The sequence below is a fragment of the Dasypus novemcinctus genome, chromosome 3 (assembly GCF_030445035.2).
Source record: "Dasypus novemcinctus isolate mDasNov1 chromosome 3, mDasNov1.1.hap2, whole genome shotgun sequence".
In the NCBI taxonomy this organism is placed as follows: Eukaryota; Metazoa; Chordata; class Mammalia; order Cingulata; family Dasypodidae; genus Dasypus; species Dasypus novemcinctus.
In genome coordinates, this window is record NC_080675.1 from 176,450,928 (window position 1) to 176,475,558 (window position 24,631).

Below are 24,631 nucleotides of genomic sequence, written 5' to 3' on the forward strand. Positions count from 1 at the left end.
ATGCAACAAAAAGAAACACAGATTCCGGGTGCCGCTGACAAGAATACAAGCAGACACAGAAGCACACACAGTGAGTGGACACAGAGAGCAGACAATGCGGAGGGGGCAGGGAAGGGGAGATAAATTAATAAAAAATATTAAAAAAAAAAAAGCAGGGCCGCTATCTGCTGTCTTCTCAGCTCCTAAGAACAGCGTACAGAGAGGAAGGGCGGCTGCAGCCCACACCTGACATGCACCCCCTGTCCCCATCTCTGACAGCACCTGGCCAGTCTGCTGGCCACCTCCCGTGCCAGGTGCCCATGGCAGCTTGCTTTGTTTGCAGACCGAAATGATGATAAAAAGTCTGTCCTCCCAGCGAGCCCAAATCTACCTCCCACCACTGTCACCCTGGGTCCCGATTCTTCACCTTGGGAGAAACACAATGTAAGCAGTCAGTCAGCTCTGAGCTCTTGTTCTCGATACTCAGAGCTATGTGTTCTGAACACGACTCGCTCCTCCAGCCATGCCGCCCGCTTCCGGGGCCCCTGCTTGTCTGGGTCTCTTTCTACAGAGGACCTGGGAGAGAACCTCAGGTGGACGCCCGGGGCATGGTCCATTGAGGATTAAGCCCAGACGAGCCATCCACGCGGGGAGCCATACTGGGCCAAGTGAAGGGGCACGGCCAAGGCACTGGGGACAGAGGACGACTCAGACCCGCAAGGTCCTGCCCTCGTGGAGCTGACGGTCCCCAGGGGAAGGCGGGGAGGGAGGCAAGCGATTGCAAGCTGGAGAGCTAGGGGCCAGGACGGGGGATTTATCAGGCACAGCCTGTCTCCCGGCCTCAGCGTGAGCCAAGGGACAACGCTAAGCCCCAAAGCACGCGGTCCAGCAGGCAGTCTAAGCTCACGCTTCTAACCACCGCACAGCGGAAGCACTGGAAGAGAACTTTCTAAACAACGGGGACTTTCAGAGGTTTTAAAAGGGATCAGTGCAATCAATAGAAGGACGGGAGTTTTTTGCATTCTTACTCTTAAAGGTTTCTTTTGGTTTTATTGTGATTTGCACCCTCGTCTTTCATTTGCCAGGCCTCTCAAATCTGAACATCACAGCCACAGCCAGGTCCCATCAGTCCTTGGCTGACAACTCTCCGTATAACGTTCTCACTTTACAGATGAAGAAACAGGCTCGGGGTCCAAACGATGGGTGGAGGGCGCGGGGCTGGAGTGTGGTCTGATCGCCCATGGCCTCACGCTCTCCCGCCGTCCTGGACCGCTGCCCCCGCCCTGCCTCCACACCCACCACCTTAACGAGGCCCATCGGCCCACACCCCCACTCGAGAGCCTGCGTCCTGCAGGACACTGTCTTGAGTCACAAGGTGAGAGAAAGTCTGCTCTATCGTCTCTCTCTCTTTGGGTGGGATTGGAGCCAGGAACTGCCCACCTGGCAGGAATCTGTGGAGCACCCTCTTGCCCAAACACCCAGCCTCAGCCACTGCCCGCAGTGGCCTGGCACAGGTTTGTGCCGCGTGGAGGAAGGGCACCTGCTTCTGATTTGCACAGAGGTGGGGCGCGGGCCGGGGCACTGAGCAGGGAGCCCGCGCTCCGTTCGGGGGCCTGCGGGCCCCTAGACAGAGAAAGCTCCTGGCGCTCTCGGGGCTGCCTGGCAAATCCCCAGGACCCCTCCCTCACTTCCCCTGTGGTCCCGACCTCAGCATCTCCTGCCCACAGCCTCCGGGCTTCGGCTTTCACAGATGAGGGCATGAAAGAGAAGAAGTGCTGACCTGCAGGCTGCCCCGTCCTGAGAAGAGGCTTGAGGAGGATTCTCGGACATGTCACGGTCAGGGGATAAAAATAAACCTGGGTGGGCTGGCAAATTCCAGCAGCAGAGAGGGCAGGCCGCGGGAGGAAGCGGCCGAGGCACAGGCGCGAGCCGGTTCCCACGCGGCCCAGGGCTGCGCCCCCACCACGGACGGACCGACGGCGCCTGGTGACAGGAAACCACGCGCATCTGGCCCAGGCCCCTGCGTCCAGGCGGGGCGAGAGGCTGGGCAGCGCTGCGATGACTTCCGACGCTCCCTGGACGAAGGTCCTTACTCAGCCCGGCTAAGGGGGCAAGAAGCCGTCGGGGGGCGTTCAGAGGTGCCACCAGAGGAGGCGTGGCCATGCCCCAGGAGTGAGCATGGTCTGGGGGCTGCGGGGCCCAGGGCAAGGCGGACAGCGCCCACTGACGGGCGCCTGCACACCACGTGCTGGGCCCCGGGTGCGTGGGCTCCGGGGAGCTCCTCACCTGCCGCGGCCTCCTCTTGGAGCAGCCTCTGGCCTCACTCTGCCCACATCCCTCTGCTTCCCTGCCTCCTCCAGACTCAAGAGGGGGCTTGTCTGCGGATGCGTGTGAAGCCCACCCCCCAGGGGCAGTGACCGGGTCACCCTGTGGGTCAAGCTGGGGTCAGATCCGGTGCCTCTGGCTCCGCGGCCCGTTCCCGCAGTCACGGTGGATGCCACTCTGCAGGCAGGTCCTGTCCTCACCCCTGGGCGCCGGCAGGGGCACGCCTCCCGCCCTCCCCTGATCGTGACCACTGTGTGCTGTCCGCAGAGCCAGAAGGCACTCCCGCCATTCCCTGCACCGTGCGTCGCTCTCCCGAAAGCTCGTCTCCCCGCCCTGCCTGCGTGGCCCACAGGGTGACCGGGTCACTGCCCTGGGCAGCTGGGCTCCCCACGCACCTGCAGCCAAGCCCCCTCTCGAGTCCAGCGGGGGCCTCACCCGATGGCTGTGGAATCCCCTCCTGCCCTCCCCCCCCTCGACTCCCTGCATTTCCTCCCAGGTTCTGGGCTACGCGCTGGAGGCACAGAGAGGCCGAGGGAGGAGGCAGGGAAACACAGGGATGCGGGCTGAGTGAGGCCAGAGGCTGCTCCCAGAGGAGACTGCGGCAGGTGAGGAGCCCCGGGTGGGTGCACCTGCCGGGGCGGGCGGGGAGGGGCTGCAGGGGATGGAGGAAATACCACCTGAGCTGGGTCTTGAGCAGGATGGGCTCTGCGGGCTCCAAGGGGAAGGGATTGCGGAGAGAGGGAGCGTGGAAAGGCAGAGCACGGAGGGCAAGCGACAAGAGCAAGCCCAGGCACGCGGAGTGGAGGGCACACGGGGCTGTGAGGGAAGGAGTCGGTGCCCCCCGGGCAGGACCACACGTCACCGGGAAGGGGCAGGCGCTCCCCTGTGTCAGAGAGGCCGCTCCCGGGGCCAGGCAGGTTGGCTCAGCAGGGGTCAGGGGAAGGCGGGGAGCCTGGCCCCGAGGCGGGTACAGCCATCACAGGGCGGTGGTGAAGGCCTCGCCAGGGCGAGGCAGGAGAGGCGGGCGGAGCCTGGGGGCCCGCGGTCTGCAGAGGTGACGAGGAGGGGGCCTGGGCCACCTCTGGCTTGGGGTCCTTCAGCCCTGAGCATCCCTTGAGTGCCTCTTGTCCCCAGCCCCTCCCTGCCTCCTGCCCACCACCCTGCCGCTGGGGGGGGCACGAAGCAGGGACCTGGCACACACTCGTGGAGGGAGGGCAAATGTGGCTGAGCACGGGGGCGTTTCGGGAGCCCTCCCCCGCCAGAGCAGGCTCAAAACCCACAGAACACTGGATGGGGCCTTCGCAGGAAAGATGCAGGGGTCCCTGCAGGTCACTGCCACAAAGAGGGCTGGGAACGAGGGAAGCGCGGCAGGAGGTCAGACCCTGCGTGGCTCATGCTGGGAAACGGCCCCCGACTCGTCCCCACGGCGGAGCACCAGCCCCAAATGCCGGCCGCACGGCAGGTCTCCCACCTGGGCCGCCGGCGGGTCAGGTAAGAGCCTGCCCGCTGCCGGCTTTCAGAGCAGGTGCGACAGACGCCTGCCCGCGGCCGGCTTTCAGAGCAGGTGCGACAGACGCCTGCCCGCAGAGTCTCACACGCGCCATCCACCAGGTACTCGGGTTCTCCGGAGGCTCCTTCAGAGGCTCTCGGCTGGACACCACGTGGTCCCGCGGCACCTAATGCTCTCTCTGCCCACTGCTGGCAAAGCGCGGCCTCGGAATTCAAAAGGGGCCAGCGCAGCCATGTCCACGGGGACCACCGCCCTCCGCAGCCCACTGCGCACGCTTCCAGCCGCCGTCACCCACGAAGACCCTTCTGCTCAGAGGACCCTGGAGCCTGCGTCCTGCGGGCGCGTTCTGATGGGCCGGCACCCCGTGAGCGCCCAGGGGCAACGGTCCTGGGGAAGACTTGGGGGCCCCCGCACGGAATGCGGGGTACTTCTATTCGGTCGGCGCCTTTCGGAAAGAGGAACGAAAGCCCGCGCTGGGGGCTGGCTTTGGAAGGAGGGTCCTCAGTGTCCTCCGTGGCCGCGCCGCGCCCGCGGGGGCTTTCCCGACCCCGGGTGGGGTCCTCGGGCCCTGCTCCTCTCGGCGTCTCCTTCCCCCCTCCCACAGGCCCTTCTCACGCTCGGCCTCCCACGCAGGGAGCTGCCCTAGGAGCCTGCGCCCCCTGGGGCCCCCGAGGCGGGCCCCGCATTCAGCGCCAACGAGACGCGCTGCGGCGCAGCTGGAGGCGGCACGACGGTGGGAAGCCTGAAGACGCCAAGACCGAGAAAAGGAGAGCCTGGCTTCTGACGGGGAGCCCGTGGCCCCTTCCAGGCCGCTGCCCCGGGTGCCCGGCCTGGGCCACGCTCCTGCCCGCAGAGGGGGTGCCCGGGGGTGCCCCAACGGCCTGCCGCGGCAGCTTCGCGGACAGGCGGGTCGTGGTCCGTCCTGCTGTTCTGTGACAGCCTGGTGGTTCTCGCCCGTCAGGAGCCTGAGGACACCGGGTGTGCCAGGGCCACGGCCACGGCCGTGGGGGCGGCTGGAAGAGAGGAGCAGCCCAGCGGCGAAGAGGAGGAGCGCGGGAGCCATGGAGAGGCTCCATTTTGGGGCACCCGAAACCCCAAAGCTCTAGAAAGTGCCTGTGGCTCCGAACGACTGGCTTCTGGCACCAGCAGCTGGCCTAAGGGGCCAGCGCTTTCCTCCTCCAGCGCCCACTCCCCAGGCCGACCAGGACGCCTGCCACCCGGGCTCCTCACGCTGCGAGCTCCTGAGTGAGGCCCCTGCGCAGTGCCCGCTGCGCCCCATTTGCTGAACTAAGTAAAAGTAACGACGGTCCCATCACCAGGCGTCTGCTGCTTCCTTCGAGGCTGGAGCCAGCACCAGAGGGCACCCCCTGCGCCCTGAGCGCGGAGAACCCCTCCCCAAGAGGGGGACAGAAGACACGCTCACCTGCCTGCGGTGCCAGCAGAGGCGGAGGCAGCTGAAGCGGCCCCTCCCTTGCCCACCGGGATCTGTAGTTTGTTCTATTTGCTCGCCCTCTACCTGCACCCAGGGACATCCTCACTAGAAACCAGAGGCCGGACAAACACCAGAGGAGCTGCTAAGCCAGGGGAGGCGATATCCGGGAAGAGGAGCCGGCCGGCCAGTTAGGGGGCCGGGCAGTGAGAACGAGGCATCGCACGCGGGTGGCCAGCGGCTGCCGAGAGTGCGATTTCAGAACAGGTGGGGGCAAAAGCCAGACTTCGGGGGGCTCAAGGGAGGACGGAGGCACCATGGGTGAGAGATGCCAGGCACGGGACAGGAGGCCAGGCAGGGCCAGGCGAGGGGAGGACACAGAGGCGGTGCAGGACGAGGGTGTCCAGCAGGAAGCGGTGTGGCCGTCTGAAGGCCAGGGGAGGAGCCTGCGGAGCTGGACCGCACGAGAAGGCAGGGCCCGGGAGGCGAAGGAGTCGAGGCTTGGCCCTGCAAGGAGCTTCAGGTAGGTGGAGGCCCAGGAGAGGGGCCTGGCCAGGAAGGCTGGGGTATCCGCCCGGCGCCAGAAGGGGGAATGGGCAGTGGGCTTCGACCAAAAATGACCTGGGCAGCCCATGGAGGCAACTGAGAAACCGTGACGCAGCTGCAACGGGGGGCGGGGTGGGCACTGCTGCTAATAAAAATGCCAGCACGAGTCCCCGCGGCACTCCTTACCAGGGGCCACCCCGTGCCTGGCGTTATGCTAGAGCGCTTCACGCTGTTGCAGGGTCTGCACACGACGCCACGATTCTGAGAGCGGTATTGTTATTGTCCCCATTTCACAGATGAGGCTTGGAAGGGGTAGGTGGTCTGCCCTGTTGGGAGCTGGGGCCGAAAGCCCCGTCATCTGACGCCGGAGCCCGCGCTGTCATCCTCGGCCTCTGCGGGGATCCCACGTGGACCTGCCTGTCCAGCTCCGTGCCCCGTGGCCTGGGAGCAGGCCTGAGCGCACACAGGCGGGGGCCACCCAGGAAGAGGCCGCTTGGTGGGGGCACCGAGCCCAGCTGGGAACCCCAAATGCAGGGAGCTCAGCCAGGCCACCAGGGGCAGGCACGCAGGCCGAGGGCAGCGGAGGAGGTGGGACTGCTGGGGGGCGCCAGGCCCCTGTGAGGCTGCCGAGAAGCCATGCCAGCAGGGGAGGGGGCTGGACGCAGACCCCCCTGCTGGGCTGTGCCTGGGAAAACGGAAGCGGATGTGCATGGCCAGAAACCCGAGGGCCGTTCCCGGGACGCTGCCCGCCCTGGGGTCCCGGCCCCCGACTCCCTCTCCTGGCCAGGATGTGCTCACTCAGGCATCGCCTGGCCTCTGCTGTGCTGGTTCCTTAGCCTTGAATCTCCTCAAGAGCAAACCCAGAGAGAGGCGTGACCTTCCCAAGGTCACACCCACTGCACCGCCTGACCTCAGGGGCCCTGGCCAGGCAGGGATCATCTCTCCGTTACAGCCGGGGACGTGAAGCTACGAGATGAAGCTGGCAAGTGGTGGACAATACTGGAGCCCAAGCCTGGCTAATGCCCAAGAGGGACAGGAGAGGGGCAGCCAGCGAGGGTCCTGAGCCCCCCAGGCCCTGAGCTGGGAGGAAGGCCTCAAAGACCAGGCTGGGAGAAGCCCCGCGCCCCAGCCGTCCCCAGCCATCCCCAGGACCTCATGCTGCCCCCAGGCTTAGCCCACCCCCACCGGCTTCAGCAGGACCGAGGAATCGGGCACAGCGGGCGACGCCAGGGGCACGGGGTGCCAGCACGGCCCCCTCTGTGGGACGCGCGCTCTGCGGGAGGAGGAGGGGAGTGGAGGCCGGAGCAGCTGGCCCTGCCGGGGGCTGCCACGGGGGTCTCACCCGACCCTCGGGTTCCTTCGCGTCGGGAGGGCCTCGAGAGCGGACAGTGGGAGGCAGGCGGCGCCGGCAGTGGCCCCTCTCCGCGGTCGTGCCTCCCTGGGGGATTCCCGGCCGCAAAGCGCCTGCTCCGGACCCCGAGGGGGCACCAAGCCGCGCGGGGCGCGGGCCGGGACGTACTTGACGTTGGTGTTGGTGCAGATGATGTACTCGATCTCGTCCGAGTAGGGGTTCTGGAAGGTGAAGCTGCTGGTGCGCAGCAGCATCCACTCGCGGCTCTTGGTACGGAAGCGGTACATGACAGACAGGACCTGGCCCTTGAGCTTCACCACCTGCGAGACACAGGGACGCAAGTCAGGGGGGCCGGGCGGGGGGTGGGGCAGAGGCGCGGGCGGAGCTGGGGGGCGGCGGGGCCGGGCAGGGCTGGGGGTAGAGGTGCGGACGGGGCTGCGGGGCTGCGGGGAAGCGGGGCCGGTCGGGGCGGGGGGCAGAGGTGCGGGCGAGGCTGGGGGATGGCGCTGTCCGGGCACTGTGGTCCGGCCGAGGGCTGAGCGCCATCATCCCCGCCGGAGCGGGTCTGCATTCGGCTCCTCCTGTGACCACACGTGAGAAACCAGCTCCTAAGGTTTCATCGGGATGTTTAGGCCTTTACAAATCAGATCGTGGAAACTCCACAGGCTGGAGCGTTACCCCTTTTGCCTTGGCTGCTAGGGGACTCTGGCTTTGGTGCCTGTGCCCCAGGAAGCCAGTTCAGTTATGGCGTCACCCTGTCCGCATGGGCTTACCACTTTGTACCTCACCTTAAATGACCCTTAACCCCTGCTTAACTCTACCAAGCGGATCAATACACACTGGGGGAGGAGACGTAATAAGTGATAAATCAGTATGCGCTACCGCCTCGTATGTGCACGTCTATTACCACCTTCACGTCGCCATGTGGCTTCCCAAATACTTTCACGTGTAGTGCCTCAGGCACAGCCCCACAAGAGTCGGGGGCGGCTCCCCTCTGCAGAGAGCTCTGTGAGGCCCAGAGGCGGCTGCCCAGCTCCCAGGGGGAGGCTCGAGGGCAGCCGAGGCCGCACTGGCAGCTCACAGGGGCGCCTCTCTGCTCCACGTACACACAAAGCACGCAGAGACGCCCTCAGACGCGCACGCTGCGCCTGCGCACCCAGGGGCACGTGCAGAAGGTGCGTTCGGGGCTGTAGCTCGAGCAGGGGAATGGCTGGAGGTGATGAAGCCCCGGGAAAAACTCAGTGTGTAAGGGGCTCCCCCGCGAGCCGGTGCGGGCCCCAGGTCCCGGGGGTGGGCTGCAGAAGGCTCCGGGCCCCTGGTAGCTGGGCCGCCGGGCTGGGAGACAGTGTACATGCCGGGGCCCGGTGCCAGGTGCCAGGAGGCTGCCTACACCCGCCGCACGCAGAGTCCTGACCCTGCTGACGCAGCCTGGGGGTGGCCTGCCCAGCACGGCACGCCTGGCACCAGGGGGCACCCGCTCACGTCTCTCCCACGGATCCAACGGACCTGTTGGCCCAGTCCCGGGCTGACGCATCGGGGGTGACACCGTCCCTCCAGCTGCCCCACTCGGGGAGGAAGCCAGAAGAGGCCCGGCCTGAGGGCGTCAGGCGAGCCCCCTGGTGGGAAACCCTGGCGCAGTGGAGGAGGCACCCCAGGCGCTCAGGGGGACGGGCGGAGGCCAGCTGGGGGGCAGAGCCGGATGCCCAGGGACGCTGCTCCACAGCCAATCCCTAGTCCCCAAACCAGGGACGCAGGAACCCTGGCTCGGTCCTCGGCGGGGGGACGAGGCCCTGCCCCCGCAGTCGGCGCTCCGAGACGTGTGCTGGGGCCTCTGCCGGGTCTGCGCAAAACCCTGGGAGAGACAGCCACTCTCCCGAGGCGTGTCCCTGCTCTCTGAAGAAGGGCAGGCAGGGCGCACGAGCCTTTCGATTTTCCTTCTAACGAGGATGCCCGAGACGGCACGACCCTTTTCAACACCACAGGACAAACGCGTGCCGGGCAGCCTGTGTGCACCCCCGTGCCGGCCTTGGGGCTGCGGATGAGGAGCAGGGGACGGGGCCCGAGGCGGCGGCACCCTCCAGCCGCGGTGCACGAGCCCCTGCCTCATCTCCATCAGCTCAGGCAATCCTCTCCTCGACAGTTTGCGTTTCTGGAAACCGAGGCTCAAGGTCGTTGACTCTTCCCCAGGGACTCAGGAGCGCAGAGCCCAGGTGCGGTCCCCCATCTGCCCGCCCCCGTGCCACTGCCCTTTTGGGAACTGCTTTAGCTCAGGAGACCCCTTGCCCCCAGCAGCTTCTCCCCCGGCAGGGGCGGGAGAGGGGCGGAGAGAAGCGCGGCCCGCAGGAAAGGGGTTGGACACCCGCAGGACGTCCTGTGCCCGGGGCTGCTGGCGGCGAGGAGACCGCCTGCCGGGTCCAGAAGAGGCGCCGGAGAGGGCTGGGGCTTAGAACGTAATGTCCGAGGACGTGCAAAATGTCGCCGTGCGCGGAGGCCTCTCCTGGCGTAAGGCTCGGCCTGGGCGTGCGTGAGGCCGGGGAACCCGAGGCGCGGGCGGGCCTGGGCAGTGCACGAAGGCGGTGCCTGCGGCGCGACCCGGGAGCAGGCGGACCCCAGGAGCAGGCGGACCCCCTACCCGGGAGCGAAGCCGGAACGGGGGATGGCGGGTCCAGGGCTGGCGCGGGCCAGGTCTCCACCGCGTCGCGAGCGGCCTGGAGGGGGTGTGACGGGAGCCTGCCGGGCACCGCGCGCGGGGCCTCCTCCCTTGGCTTCTAGGTAAACTGAGGCCCAGCGCGGGCTGCAAGTGCAGGACGCGGGCTCCCGGCCCTGCCCCGCCACGCTCAAATCCCTCACGGAACCAACTCGCTCCCAGCGACTCACGCCCGGGCCGCCCAAATGCTTGTTTAGACCCAGAGCTCCACTAACTTCCAGCTGACCCCACGTGCGTTTGCACGAATAAGCCGTTTCCCTTCATCAACATCTGTCCCCCAGCCCAGCTCCAGGGGCCGGAGCCCAAAGAACACGGGCATGGGACCGAGGCAGCGCACCCCAGGAGGTTCCGTGGCTGCCCGTGGCTGCCCACCAGGCTGGGTGGCGCCGCCTGGGCCCCCAGCTCCAGCCGAGGAAGGAGACCGCTGCTCACAGGGCCTGAGCTGCCTGAGCCAGATGCGCTCAGAGACCGAGCGCCTTTTTTTTCTCCTCGGAGCCAGCCAGGCTCTGGCGCATTGGCAGGCCCTTCTGTCGGGTGGCGAGGCCTGTGGGCAGGTTTGTGGGCTGAGAGGGTGTTCCGGGGAGAGGCGGCCTGAACGGGGCCCTGGCGCTGTTCCCTCCAGCTGGGAGAGCCGGGGCAGGCTGCTGGACTCAGCCCTGCCACCCACTGAGCAGAGGGGAGACATCGGCCCCTGCAGACAAGGGATGACACTGGCAGGTGGCCGGGCACGTGGAACCAGTGCCGACACCGCCGGGCCATCGTTCCCGTTTCCCCGGGGAAAGGAAGCCAGCCCCACCTGCTAACCGAGACTGATACAAGATTTACAACAGTCCCCACACATTTAGCAAAGACAGGGCACAAAAACACATGGCACGGAAACGCTGAGCTGTTCTAAATTCACGTTTTCCTACCATGAAACCCTAACGAGTCTAAGGGTAGATGTAGCCACCTTGATTAAATGCTACCCAGAGCCAGGCTCACGCTGGATGGTGGAAAGCAGAGGCGGGGCCCTGCCTAGGGAGCTTACACTTAGGTAGAGGAGACGGGAAAGAAAGCACAAGACAAAATGACATGTATGTAAAACAACTGGAAGCTGTGAGACGTGTTGTGAAGCTGGGGCTGAGGAGGCTGGGAGCGTCTTTAGCCAGGGTGGGCACGGGTGGGATCTGCGAGGAGACGGCGTGAGTTGAAGCCTAAAGGATAAGAAGGCTTCAGTCCCGCGTGGGGTGAGGGAGAAATGTCTCCGCCAGTGGGAAGACACGTGCCAAGGCCCTGCGGCACAAGAAAGCACAACGCATTCAAGGCACTAAAAGATGGCGCTGTGACTGCAGGGCAGCGCACAAGAGTGTGAGATGGATGAGATGGACCAAAACAAGGCCCGTGCAGAGCGCGCAGCCCGGCTAAGGAGCTGGCCTTGCATTTGGAGACACTGGAGAGCCCACCGGCAGGTTTAGCTACAGGTGTGGCCACAATGAATTTATGCCTTAAGACTGGCTTGGACTGGGGTATGAGCAAAAGCAGGACAGCTAGGAGGGCGGTGTGATATTCGGAACGAGAGGCAGCTGGCCTGGTCGAGGGCAGTGGCAGTGCGAAGGGGTGGACGGCGGGTGCGTAACGGCAGGGCTCGCTACGGCCGGGGTGGGCGTGAGCTGAAGGCAGGGGGAGGACGCTCCTGCTCTCGGGCCTGAGCGTCAGGGGTGGGGCGTGGAGGAGGTGGGGGCCACGGGAGGGGGCAGGCGCTGGGTTCTGAAGGTCGCTGCAGTCGAGTGGCGGTGAGGCAGGGGTGGAGCCACCTGATCGGTGGGTAAGAGCACCTGTGAGTATCATGGTGAGGAAAGGAGAGAAGACAGCCCAGGATGGAGCAGAGGACAGAGTGGAGGATGGAGTGGAGGACGGAGCCCAGGACGGAGCAGAGGATGGAGAGGAGGACAGAGAGGATGGAGCGGAGGACAGAGCCGAGGACAGAGCCGAGGACAGCAGTGGGCAGAGCGCAGGATGGAGCAGAGGGCGGAGAGGAGGGTGGAGAGGAGGGCGGAGCAGAGGGCAAAGCCGAGGAGGCAGCGGCGGAGAGCTGGGCTCGGGAGAGGATCTTGGGCAGCGGTAAGGCAGGCGGTGCAGCATTTCTTGTCTGGGATGAATGACGCTTTCCAAAGGAAACTCCAAGTCCCCTGCCCTGCACCACTGCCCAGTCTATCCTTGGCCAGGGCCAAAGCCAAGTGTGAGGAAGGGGGTCCCCTCGTTGCCCATGGTGGACCCAGGACTCTGGAGGACACGACTTCTGGGCTGTCACTCACTGGCTGGGTGACCTCAAGGCATTCTGCCTCCCTGGAGCCTCGCCTGCAAAACGAGGCCCTCACCGCACCTGACGCCTGCTGTGAGGCTCAGCCAGGCTCTCCAGGTGCCTGATGCACAGCTGGGCTGCGGGTACGGGCGTCTCGATTTCTCGCTCTCTCAGGCCTCTGCCCAAACCATCACCAGCCCAAGAACGGGACCTCGAGGGCCTCCGGTTTTTAATTCCCACGTGCTCCTGCCCTGCTTTCTCCCCATCACCTCTTATCCCTGTGCAGCAGCTGCCTCCTGCTATGCCTGCCTCGCCCTGGGCTGTGAGCCCCTCCAGGGACGCCCTAGGTGGCCCGTGCCTGCCCAGCACACCCAGGGAAGCCCCCGGCTGGGAGGGGCGTGGGCAGTACCTGCTGAAAGCTCTCGCGCAGGTGGCTCTGATCCTCAGGGTGGCAGAATTCCAAAATGTCCTTTCCTAGAAGATCCTAGGTGAAACAGACGAGCTTTACTAATTCCAAATCCCATGCTTCTGTATTCACATACTCACTGTGAGATCCCCTCTCCTCATCTCCTTTAGCTTGTCCCACTGTAGGGAAAAATAAGGGGATACAAATTTTTCCTTGGCACGATCAGGGAACTGGCATCCGGGTACCGATTCTAGGTTCTCTGGGCACGTTACATACCAATTTCTAATTTTGCTAAGGCACTAGATCAGCAGCCTCAGAATCCAATTTCGTATTTGTTTGCCTTGAAGAGGCAAACTGTAATGAACACATTTTAATAAACATAAAAGGAAAGCAAATTGATAGCAGGAGGACAGATGTGTTGCCTATGAAAACTGGAATTCTTTAAATGTGGCAACTGTAGCTCCCTGGTGGCTGAGGAAAGGCTGTTATCATAAAATAACCGTACTTGTGAAAAGCCTGTTACTGTCTACCTTGTCTGGTCTATGTTTTATTCAAAGGACCTAGCACTAACCCAAAACAAAGCGTGTAACGGAATGAAACAGACCAGAATAAGATAAACCATCAAAGGGCAGCTCCAACTGTGTTAGAGGAAAGCGGCCCAAGTGGAAGTGTCTTAAACAGCAAAGGATGAAAACTAGGTCATTGGTCAGAACCGAGATGAGCAAATGGCTGGAGTGCGAGCTGACACTGGCAGCGGGGAAGCGCCTGCGTGCCAAGGAGCGCTCGGATGTTTGCAGGTGCTGGGGAGAAATGGGCCTGGCTGGAATTACAATGCCATTGGCGGTTATGGTGAACTTGGCAACAGAAGCATTTTTCTTTTATTCTGTCCAAGAATCTCAAGATTTGCATGAACCTAGAGCCACAGAATTATATGATTACATAAAGGGTTCTGAAATTTCCTAGTTTTGGACTGTTTCTAGTTTCATGAGAATACCTGTGAATAAAATACTCATATCAACGTTGTTCCTCAGAACAAATTCTCTTTTTTATTAAGAGAATGGTTTTTATTTTGAAAGAAATTTACATCTACTGAAAGGTAGAAGGAGCAGTACAATACCCTCTAGCTCGATCAGCTGCCAATATGTTGCCATCACTGCATTTTTTTCTCTTTCACATATGTTGAATACATACTCAGATTTCTTGCTGACCCATGTGAAAGTAACTTGCAGATATCGTTAACGCTTCTCCCTTATGTACTTTAGCATGCACTTCATAAAAATAACTTACAAAATCACAATATCCCATTATCACGCCTAGGGAAATCAGTAATTATTCCACAAAATTACCCATATTCTGTCCCTGTTAACACTTCCTCTATTATCTCTCAAATATCTTTTCTGGCTATTTATCTCAGTACCCAGTTAAGAGGCTCACACTGCATGTTGTTACATCTCTTTGGTCTTCCTTATTCTGGAATAACCTCTCCTGCCTTTTTGTGTTTCTCGTAACACTGGCTTTTCAAAACAAGTTTGGAACAAAGATCTGAAGAGGTGTCCTCTGTAAAGAGAGTTTCCGAATACATCTGATGGGGCAAAATTAAGTGGGCATCTTTCCTGCAAGACCCTTCAGAGCCTTTTACACAATAATGGGCTTCGTAAGTTTCCAAGAAGGGAAGTTCCTCCGTGGTGTTTATGAAAACCCATCAAGGATGCCATTTACAGTGGAACACCTTAGTTAAGATTGTGAAAAACCAGGTAGAGAAAGAGAATGGCTGGGCGAAGAGGGAGTGGTGCAGTCGCCGACAGCGTCCTCTCTTGCTTTGGAAGCATGTCACTATGCAGGCAGAACAGATTTTTTTGTGTGTGTGCCATATTTCCATACATGGTCGTTGTGCTGTATCTAGAGCCAAGGAGAGAAGTACTTTCCAAGGGAAGTTAAATCTCCCGCCAACTGCCACAAGCCCCAAGCTATCCACAGACCTGGGGCTGGCAGCCGATCACGCTGATGCACCTCGGGTCCACAAATGTGATGATTCCATCAGAGTTATGCCGCGACAGGAACTCTGTGGGCACCGACATCCCGTTCATGTCCATGCACACGGGTGAGCTCGTCACCTGCAACGGGAGAAACCCACGGTGGAGGAGATGCAGACAGAGACGAGGTGGTGTAAGAGACGAGACTGGGAAACCCTGCGTGGATTTAATTTCACAGCTCCTTCGGCGTCACGAGTATGAATCTAAAGTGTTCAGAGAGCCCTGGCCGTGCCTCTGACCGATCATGTGACAATGGGCCTCTTCCTTCACATTTGGGAGCCTCGTTTCCTTATCGGTCTAGGGGAATATGAAACCTGTGACTTCACAGGGTGGTGGTGAGGTTCAAAGCAGACACTGCATGTGAAGTCCCTGCACCGTGCTCGGCACGCCGTTGGTGCTCAAGCAATGTTCATTCCCTTCCATTCCCCTGTCTTCTCTTCTCTAAGGAGGCAACTGAGCCTAAAGGCACTGGTCAAAATATTTGGAAAGAATACATTTGCGGACTGAATTTACCCAAGTATTCTTTGCTCCCCTGTGAGCGATGAGCACTCACAGTTGGCCACACATGAGCAAAACTGCTCATTCGTTTGTCTGAACATGGTAAGACCCAGCAACCCAGGGGCATGAAGGATGAGTGCTCTGAACTTCCCATCAGTTTAGGGAAGGCTCTCAAAGTCGTAGGCAATGAACAGTCCAGCTGATTGAGTGGCTACTGGGCGTACCAGGAAATACAGGGGTTTGCATACATTATCTCTCTTGAACGTATTAAATTCCCACAATATAAACAAGGCACATTTCCTGCCACTGAGGAGCTTGCAGTTGAATGGGGACCAGGCAAGCACAACTCTAAGATAGCGAAAGATTGACCACTGGGGGGAAACTAATTGCCACGGGTATAGGGAGAAAGGAATGATTAATTTTGACTATGAGGACAGGGGAGTCATTTTGAGTTGGGTCATGAAGGATGAGTAGATAGGAAGTAAAGAGGAGAAGAAGGAATTTTGAAAGGAGACTAAGAGGGACAACGAAATAACTGGGCAGAAGAAACAGCCTGGGGATACCCATAAGGGTGGGAAAGCAATTGGTTGCTTTATGGAAAAGAGAATGGTGGGTTTGGGAATAGAGTGTGGTGAGGGAGGGAAGGGCATGAGGAGGTAATGAGTTTGAACTTCATCCCCCAGATTGTGAGGAACCACTCAAGGTGATTAAACAGGGGCATGGCATGAGCAGAACGTGACTTTGCAATAAGTGACACAAGTACAGGGATGGACGGATATAGCCCCTGAATGTGGCCAGAACTTGGCTGCTTACGGTCCATGGACCCCTTCTCTTCTCCCACGTGTGGCCTCATCCTTGTCCCATAGCACAAGACATGAAACATGCAGAAAAGGTCAGAATCAGCATTGAGACCCACAGTCTTTTGCTCTTTGCAATAAGAAGCCCTCACGTGAGATTAAAAAGGTTAAGAGGTGATCTTTGTCCACAAGCCTCTCCTGTTACTTTTACTGGACCTGTGGTTGGCGTTGGGGTTTGGCGTATGCTCAGGGGACCTGAATCTCTGGACTGTCCATGTGACAGCCAGGCCCTGAGCCTCAGCAGACCTGCAACTTCTACCCTCTGGTTTAATGAACTTACTCCAGCCAGCTAACAGCGAGGTAAAGAAGGTCAACCAACACACCAGGGAGCCAAGAGTGCCTACAGCTGCTAGCAGGAGAATTGCACCCATCATCCATGTGGAATCTAAGCCCCCTCTTGATGTAGAGGTGGAGTGGACATAACCATCCAGGGTCCACAGGATGGAGGAATAGAGTATGGACTAGAGTGGACTTACTGATATTCTATTCATGAACTATTGTGATTAGTAATGGAAGAAAATGGAGCACTGATGTGGAGAAAGTATCCACGGTAGCTGCAGAGGGCAGGGAGAGGGAAGAAGAGATATGGTGTGGGGGCATTTTCAGGACTTGGAGTTGTCCTAGGTGGTACTCCAGGGACAGTTGCTGGACATTGTATATCCTGCCATGGCCCACTGGGTGGACTGGGGGAGAGTGTAAACTTCAATGTAAACCATTATCCATATGGTGCAGCAGTGCTCCAAAATGTATTCATCAAACGCAATGAATATCCCATGATGATGAAAGAGGTTGTTGATGTGGGAGGAGTACAGTGAGAAGGGTAAGGGCTATATGGGGACCTCATATTTTTTTAATGTAACATTAAAATAAATAAATAAATAAATAAATAAATAAGTTTACGAGTTTGCTCTTACCTGGAGTCTCCCGATGGCCACAAGACAATATTTACTGCCTTGTCCCACGTCAGCATCTTCTTCAGGTATAGTCATTCCTGAAATTAGGAATGTTGGCATCATTAACACAGCCAAGAGGAGTGGAAAAGGGGGCAAATGTGCCTGAGATTTTATTTTCACAATTGAAAGTACAGATCCACTGCTGAGTACTTGGGTTGGAAAACTAGCCGAGGAATTACCCAGCCCTGTCCTCATGTTCTCCTCCTCTTTCTGCCTGGTGTATTTAGATAATTTCATGGTACATTATCACCTGCATCTATGTATGATACAGAGGAAATTAAGGGAGATGAAAAGCAATTTAGTCATCTTTGGATTTAAAAAATTTGGACAAAATATTTTGTTATGAAAGCAATTTCAGTAAGAACTCTATGTGGACATTTCAGGTTATGTAAATATTTTACTTATCTGCTGTCAAAGACCACCAGAGGCAAACTAAGAAACAAAATAAAACAAATAGAAGCCACCAAAGCTGAAGTTATTAACTTGCTACTAAGCAAGGGGACATAAGAACTGTTTGCCCTTGGGGGTGGGGTTCGGGTGGGGAGATGGGTTCAGGGTTTTTAAGAGCTATAAAGGGGAAATCCATGATGGTTGTGTGCCTCAGTTTAGACATGCTCTAATCATCACCCAGTTCCCATGGGAGTGAACCCTCTGCAAACAGCAGCTCCTAAGGATGTCACTTTTAGTCAAGGTGCAGCCCATTGGAATGAGAGCAGGTCCTGCCCTGGAGTAGTGGAGGCTTACAAACAGCCAGGCCTAGGAAGCCGGGCAGAAACCAGAGCAGACACGAGGACGGACAGGACATCGCCATGTGACCGAAGCCAGGACACAGGCCAAGGGGCCCCAGGATGGCAGCAGCCAGCTCCAGAACGCTGGGGAGAAAGCCCTGGGGCCAAGCCTGGTCTTGCCCATCCTTGGCTTGGACTTCTGGCCTCTGAAACTGTGAACCAAGAAACGTTTGTTGTTTAAGCCAATCCATTGAGTGGAATTTGACAGTAGCTCAGGCAAACTAAGACAATGGAGGGAAGTGGATTTGGCTCAAAGGGTAGAGCGTCTGCCTACCACATGGGAGGTCCAGGGTTCAAACCCACGGCCTCCTGACTTGTGTGATGAGCTGGCCCACGCGCAGTGCTGATGCACGCAAGGAGTGCTGTGCCACACAGGGGTGTCCCCCGCATAGGGGAGCCCCACGTGCAAGGAGTGTGCCCTGTAAGGAGAGCCGCCCAGCGTGAAAGAAAGTGCAGCCTGCCCAGGAGTGGCACCGCACACACGGAGAGCTGATGCAGCAAGACGACACAACAAAAAAGAGATGCAGATTCTTGGTGCCACTGACAAGAATACAAGGGGACACAGAAGAACACACAGCAAAATGAACACAGAGAGCAGACAACTGGGGGGGGGGGGGGGGACAGGGAAGGGGAGAGAAATAAATAAAAAATATATCTAAAAAAAAAAGACAATGGATATGCCAATTCAGGGCTGGAAACTACTACTCTGGATGGGAAGGAATTGATTAAACAATACTCATGGTTCATTGGTCAGAAAAGGCTCATCCATTATGTCTAGGAAGGGTCTGGAGTCAGTGTCCCTCACAGTTCTTGAAAACTGAAGCTGGTCAGAAATGGAGCAGAGCAAGCATTGGGGGTTTTGTTTTTTAGGAGGTACCAGGGATTTCACCTCGTAGTTGGGAAGAAGGTGCTCAACCCACTCCCCAAGTTTTCTGTTTTGAAAACTCCAGGCAAGTGCTGCTGTGAAGTAGACAATTTCCTTTTATGCTACACAACCCTTAACATAAACATTTCTACAGTAGGCCAGGCTCCAGGTTCACAGCGACTCAGTCCCACGAGGACACGGGGGCCCACGGCAATAGACCAGGAAGACTTGGATAACATTATTCTGTTCTAAGCACCAGAGAATGCTCACTCCTCCCTCATCCCTGCTACTCTGTCCGCTTTCCTTTTCCCAACCACTCCCTTAAGCAACCAGTCTTTTTAGTTTCAGGTTTATCCTTGTGTGTTTTTCCACAAATGAGTGGGTACGTGTGTATCTTCATACATCCTCTTCTTTGTTATACCAAGGGCAGGGTACTGTAGGTATCCCCCTGGGCTTTGTTTATTTCCCTGAGCAGCATGCCCTGGACCTCTGTCCTTATCCATCCATAGAGATCTTCCTCATTCTTTTTCCAAACTGCATCATGCTGCCCTGGTAGATGCACCACCGTTTATCCGACTCTCCCTTCTGCAGCAGCATTTACATAACACTTACATATTTCACAATTACAAACAATGCTACAATGAATAACTTTTTGCATATGTATTTTCATATTGTTGGAGGTGTATCTTCAGGGTAGATTCCTACAAATGGGAATTCTGGGTTGCATCTGTAGTCTTGTTAGCAATTGCCAAATTTCCCCCCAGGATTATGCTAATTTGCATCCCACCAGCGACCTGAGAGGGCCTGTTTTCCCACAGCTTGGCCAATGGAACGTTCTGTCACACTGTTTATTTTTTTTGCCAGCCTAACAGATGAAAATGTCCTACATTTTGCTAATGATAGGTAAGTTTGAACATTATGTCATATGTTTCGTACCATTTTAATCTTTTTCTTTTAGTGAATTGGCTGTTCGTGTCTTTACTCCATTTTTCTATTGGGATTTTGGCCCTTTGTCCTTCAATTTTCAAGGGCTCTTTGTATATATTGGGGTTATTAGGCCTTTGTGATATATGCTGTGAATGCGTCATCCTAGTTGGTCTGCTGTCTTTTGACTCCATTTATGGTGTTTTTTTGTCATGCTAAATTTTTAGTTTTTAGGAGTTTGATTTATCAACCTCTTATTTTATCAACTCTGGACAATCACACTTGTGCCACTGAACTGTTCCTCCTACAAAAATGGGTTGTTTCCCTATATCCTTGTCACTTTTCTTATGCTCCTGACTGCATGCATTTCCCTAAAACATGGTATCCACAATGCTCGAGGTGTGATCACTGCATAGCTCTTTCACTTCCCCTATTCTGGGGACTATCGGGATTGGCTTACTAGTACCAAAGGTAGCACATTCAGGAAGCAAGGTGTGAGCCGTGTTGACTGCTCTCTATGAGAATCAGAGTGCCTTTTAGTATTTTTAAAAAATCACAATGTAGTTCCACCTTCAGTTGAGATGGAATAACAGAGGTCAGATTTACTCTCCAGTCTGAAAGAAAAACAACCACCACCAAAAACAGTATACAAGAAAAAATGGCAGATGGGTGGTTATAACTTTATTGCCATTCAAAGATTTCAAACTGCACTCATGCTTCTGTGTACACATAAATGAAAAATTGGTAAAATAATGAGGATTGATATTTTCTGAAGTCTGCTCTGTTTGATTCTGCTCTCTGCTCTTCTTAAATGCTGCATTTTTAGTTATATAAAGCTTTGCGATAGCTAGAAGTATAAAGTTGTTGCCTATCAAAAAAATCACCAAGTTTGTTTAAAAAAAAAAAAAGAAAAAATGGTTTTCAAGAAATGGACATCAAGGAATGAACAGTGATTTGTGATAACTCTTAAGAGAGTTACAAAGTCAACAACTTACAATGCCTGGCATACAATAAAAAATTACCAGACATGCAATGAAGCAAGGAAATATCATACATAATGAAAAGAAAAATCAACAAGTCAGGATGACTCAAAACTGACACAGAATTTAGAATTAGCAAACAAAGACATTAAAGCTATTATAATAACTAAATTATTAACTAGTCAAAGAAGATATAAAAAGACCCAAATTGAACCTCTAGAGATGAAAACTACAATGTCTGAGATGAAAAATTAACTGTATCAGATTAATGGCATCTTAAATATGGCAGAAGAAAAGATCAGTGAGCTTGAAGACAGCAATGGAGACTCTAAAAAATGAAACAGAGAGAAGTAAGATTTTTGAAGAATTAAACTCATATCAGTGAGCTGTGGGAAACTTCAAGTATTCCAATCCATGTGCAATTGGAGTCTCTGAAGGAATGGAGAGCATAGGGGGACAGAAAAAAATACTAGAAGAAATAATGGGTGAAAAATTTCCCATTGTGATGAAAAGCATAAATCTACAGATCCAAGAAGCCTAGAAAACCCCCCAAGCACAAGAAACATGAGAAAACTACACCAAGGCACATCATAATCAAATTACTCAAAAACTGTGAAAAGAGAAAATCTTAAAAACATCCAGATAAAAAAGGCACATTATATACAGAGGAACAAACATAGGCACAATAGCAGATTTCTTGTGAGAAAACAATGCAGATGTGAATAGAGTAGAGCAATATCTTTAAAGTACTGAAAGAAAAAACTACTTAGAATTCTATTACAAATAAACATATCTTTCAAAATAAAGGTGAATATATAATTCAGTGCTGTTAGTTATATATTTAATGTAGCTAAAGGGGAAATTTGAGGTTATATGTTACTAGAATAAAAATGTAAAACAAAAAATAGAGGACTGTACGACACAGTGAACTCTAATATAAACCATAGACTATGGTTAATAGTACATTTATTAAAATGTTCTTTCATTAATTGTAACAAATTTACCAAACTAATGTAAGGTGTTAATAATAGAGAAGTATATGGGAACTCTGTATTATATGCATGAATTTTCTGCAAACCTACAACTTTTCTATTAAAAAAATAAACTACAAAAAGTTGAGAAATGAAATAAAAATATTTCCAGACATACAAAAACTGAAAGAATCTATTACAAGAGACCCTCAATATTTGAAATGTTTAAGGAAGTCCTTAAGGCAATAGGAAAATGACGCCAGATTGAAGTACAGATCGACATAAAGGAATGAAAAGCATGGGAAATAGTAACTACATGAGTTGACATATAAAAATTATTCTCTTATTATTTAAATCAATAACACAAAGGCCAGGAGAGGAAAAATGGACCCAATCATATGCTGCTAATAAGAAACACAATTTAAATATAAAGACCTAATTTCAAATGCGTGTAGATGGTTTTAAATCCTCTTGAAGGCAGGATCCATATTCTTTAACTTTCACTTAATGGCATGGCATGTGCCACGGACACTACCCAGATGCTAGGCTCATTGGAGCCACATAATGCCACCTTAGCCTGAGTTAAAACTGAGATTGGCAGGATATCTCATAGGAGAGGCCACCACAGCTACAATACCCATGTGTGGTAGAACGTTTACTGTGAATGACCGGAGCCCCCAAAATGAATTGAGACAGCAGTTATGGTGTTAGAAGAATTAATGCAGTGATTAATCCCCTCCTTCACTAAGTTGCTCATACATGTATTAACACCCAGCCTTATTCATGAGGGGACTGAAGAAAGAACAGTAGCTGTAAGGAATTGCCCCATCTGCCCTTTAGTCCTCTCCCTCTCCCCCTCATCTTCTTACATTCATTTTGCTGTCAGTGTTAAAATCTATAGGAGCCAGTTCTCTCATATCACTCCTTAGCTTCAATGGACTTTGATGTCAGACAGACTGGAGTTCAAATCCCAGTTCTTCCAGCAACTGGCCGAGTGGATATCTTGGTTTGGGTTCCTCCCAAAATAGAGTCTAAAACAAGGATGCAGTGCAGACAGTTTATTTAGAGGGTGATCACAGGAAGCAAGCAGGAGTGAGGGCGTGAGGAGAAATAAAAGCAACAAAAGCCAGTAGTGGGATTATCTCCCCCACACCTCTGTGCTTTGCTTGCACCTGAGCCAAATGGGCTCCCATTCAGAAAAGTCCCTGTTGCAGAAACTAAAAATACACCACACTTTGATGTGGGTTGCTGTCAGCTTGAGGTGAGGCTGAGTTTGCACAGAGCTGTCCACTACCGCTGTGGCTGATGTTAGGGCCAAGGGGATGGGATGTGGACACCAGAGGTTATTTGTTAGCATGACCCACCCTCCGTGGCCCTGTGTTACCTCATTTGTGACATGGGTAGGAGAATGCCCACCTCAGGGGGACGTGGGGACTGAATGAGACGATGCCTGCAGGGTATCTAGACCAAGGTCTGGATATTAGCTTCCTTCTCACTTTCCTGAACACATTTCCCAATTGCTAACAAACAGGTATATTTTTGGGCAAAGATGGTGGTGGGTACAGATGCGCTTTTGCCATACTTAGAGATCAGGATGCAATGCCATAGGCCAAGAAAGAAGAAGAAAGGACAGCTTGAAAAATCCTCTTATCTAGCTGGCATGAAGAAAAATATTTTTTAAGTTCTATCTTTTGGAGAGATCTTTCAGTGGTGGGCTGTCACTGGCTACTATTTTAGAGAGATCCTTCAGCAGTGGGCTGTCACTGGCTAATATTTTAGAGAGATCCTACAGTGCTGGACTGCTACTGGCTAGTATTTTGGAAAGACCCTTCAGTGGTGGCCTCTCATTGGCTAATATTTGAAACAAATTACCTTGGGATATCACAATATGGTTTATTCATTCATTCTTCATTCAACAAGTATTTACTGAGAACTGTTGCAGATTTACAAAAAATAGTCCCAACTAACACTAAACAGAGCATACCATTTGTAAGCTTTTTTCCTCTGCCAGTGGACTGGCTGAACAGGCACAATCATGCATTATTCACTTAACCTTACCTCATGGGGAAGAACAAGTATTTATAAAGTGGTGTGAGATATAGCAAAAAGTGCAACTGGATTTTTCTTGCAGAACATTAGATATTGCTTACACTATATGATAAAATTTTCCCATGAAATAAACATGAAGTCACCCTCTCAAAAACAAAAACAAAAACAAAAACAAAAACAAAAAAATAGTCCTGAATTCCTTTCAGAAACTTTCCATTAAGAGTTGGAGTTAGAGTCTCTTGTGACTATTTTGACCAAGAAAGTACAGTGGAAGTGACAATATATAATTTCAAGACAAGCAGCCCCAGGCACTGTGGAACAGAGAGAAGCCATCCTTAACCCTCAGAACCTATGAGAATAGAAAAAGGGTGGTTGTTTCATGCCAATAAACAAGTAAAATAAAATCAATCCCAATGGAAAGGTATTTTAGCCTAGAAGTGTAGAAGAAGAGACTTCATGGGTGCCCTAAGACACCAGGCCTTTAAACATATAAGGCTCATTTATAAGAATGTGTTTTCTCTCTCTAAGCCAAACTTGGCATATAAAAGCAATAACTTCCCCCCAGCATGGGACATGACTCCTGGGGATGAGCCTCCTTGGCACTGAGGGATTGCTACCAAGTGCCAACAAGCAATACATCTGGGGAAATAAAAAAAGATGTTAATCAAAAAAGGGAAAAGCTAAAGACAACTGAATTTGTATGGCTAAGAGACTTCAAAGTGATTCAGGAGGCCATCCCTGAGGTAGTGCTTATGCATATCTCAACAGGATCTCATTGATAGCCAAAGTAGATACTACCCCAAATAGTGAACTCCCCTGGGATATGGAGACATTCAGACACTGTAATCAGAACAGATAGTTCAAGAATTTGGCCCCTTGCCAGAGGCCCTAATCTGGTATTTATGCTCTCCAGTGTGACAGGTTAGACTCAGCAGTGGTTTCCCTATGCATGACTCTTCTGTCCTTCTATTTGAACCTATAATTAGTGCTAGAGCTGGCAGGTGTACATCTGAGAGACTTAAATCTTTGGGCTGTCCACACGCCAGCTGAGCCCTGAATTTCAACGAAGTTTCAACATCTACTATCCAGTTCAATGGACTCACCCAGGACAACTAAGAGGAGGAGATGATTGACAAACAACATACCAAGGAATTGAGAATGCCTACAATTGCAAGCAAA

At 54.4% G+C, this 24,631-nt stretch overlaps 1 protein-coding gene across 6 annotated transcripts in view; it reads right to left on the reverse strand.

The window, feature by feature from the left end:
* Positions 1–24,631, reverse strand: part of ARNT2 (aryl hydrocarbon receptor nuclear translocator 2) — a 177,578-nt gene that overhangs the window by 25,539 nt on the left and 127,408 nt on the right. For all 6 annotated transcript variants that reach the window (XM_058294757.1, XM_058294759.2, XM_004480675.5 and 3 more), the window contains exons 9-12: positions 16,837–16,913; positions 14,514–14,648; positions 12,538–12,612; positions 7,309–7,460 (exon numbers count right to left, since the gene is read on the reverse strand). In XM_058294757.1, coding sequence (XP_058150740.1) covers positions 7,309–7,460; positions 12,538–12,612; positions 14,514–14,648; positions 16,837–16,913 — 439 coding nt within the window. The remainder of the gene's footprint in view (positions 1–7,308; positions 7,461–12,537; positions 12,613–14,513; positions 14,649–16,836; positions 16,914–24,631) is intronic.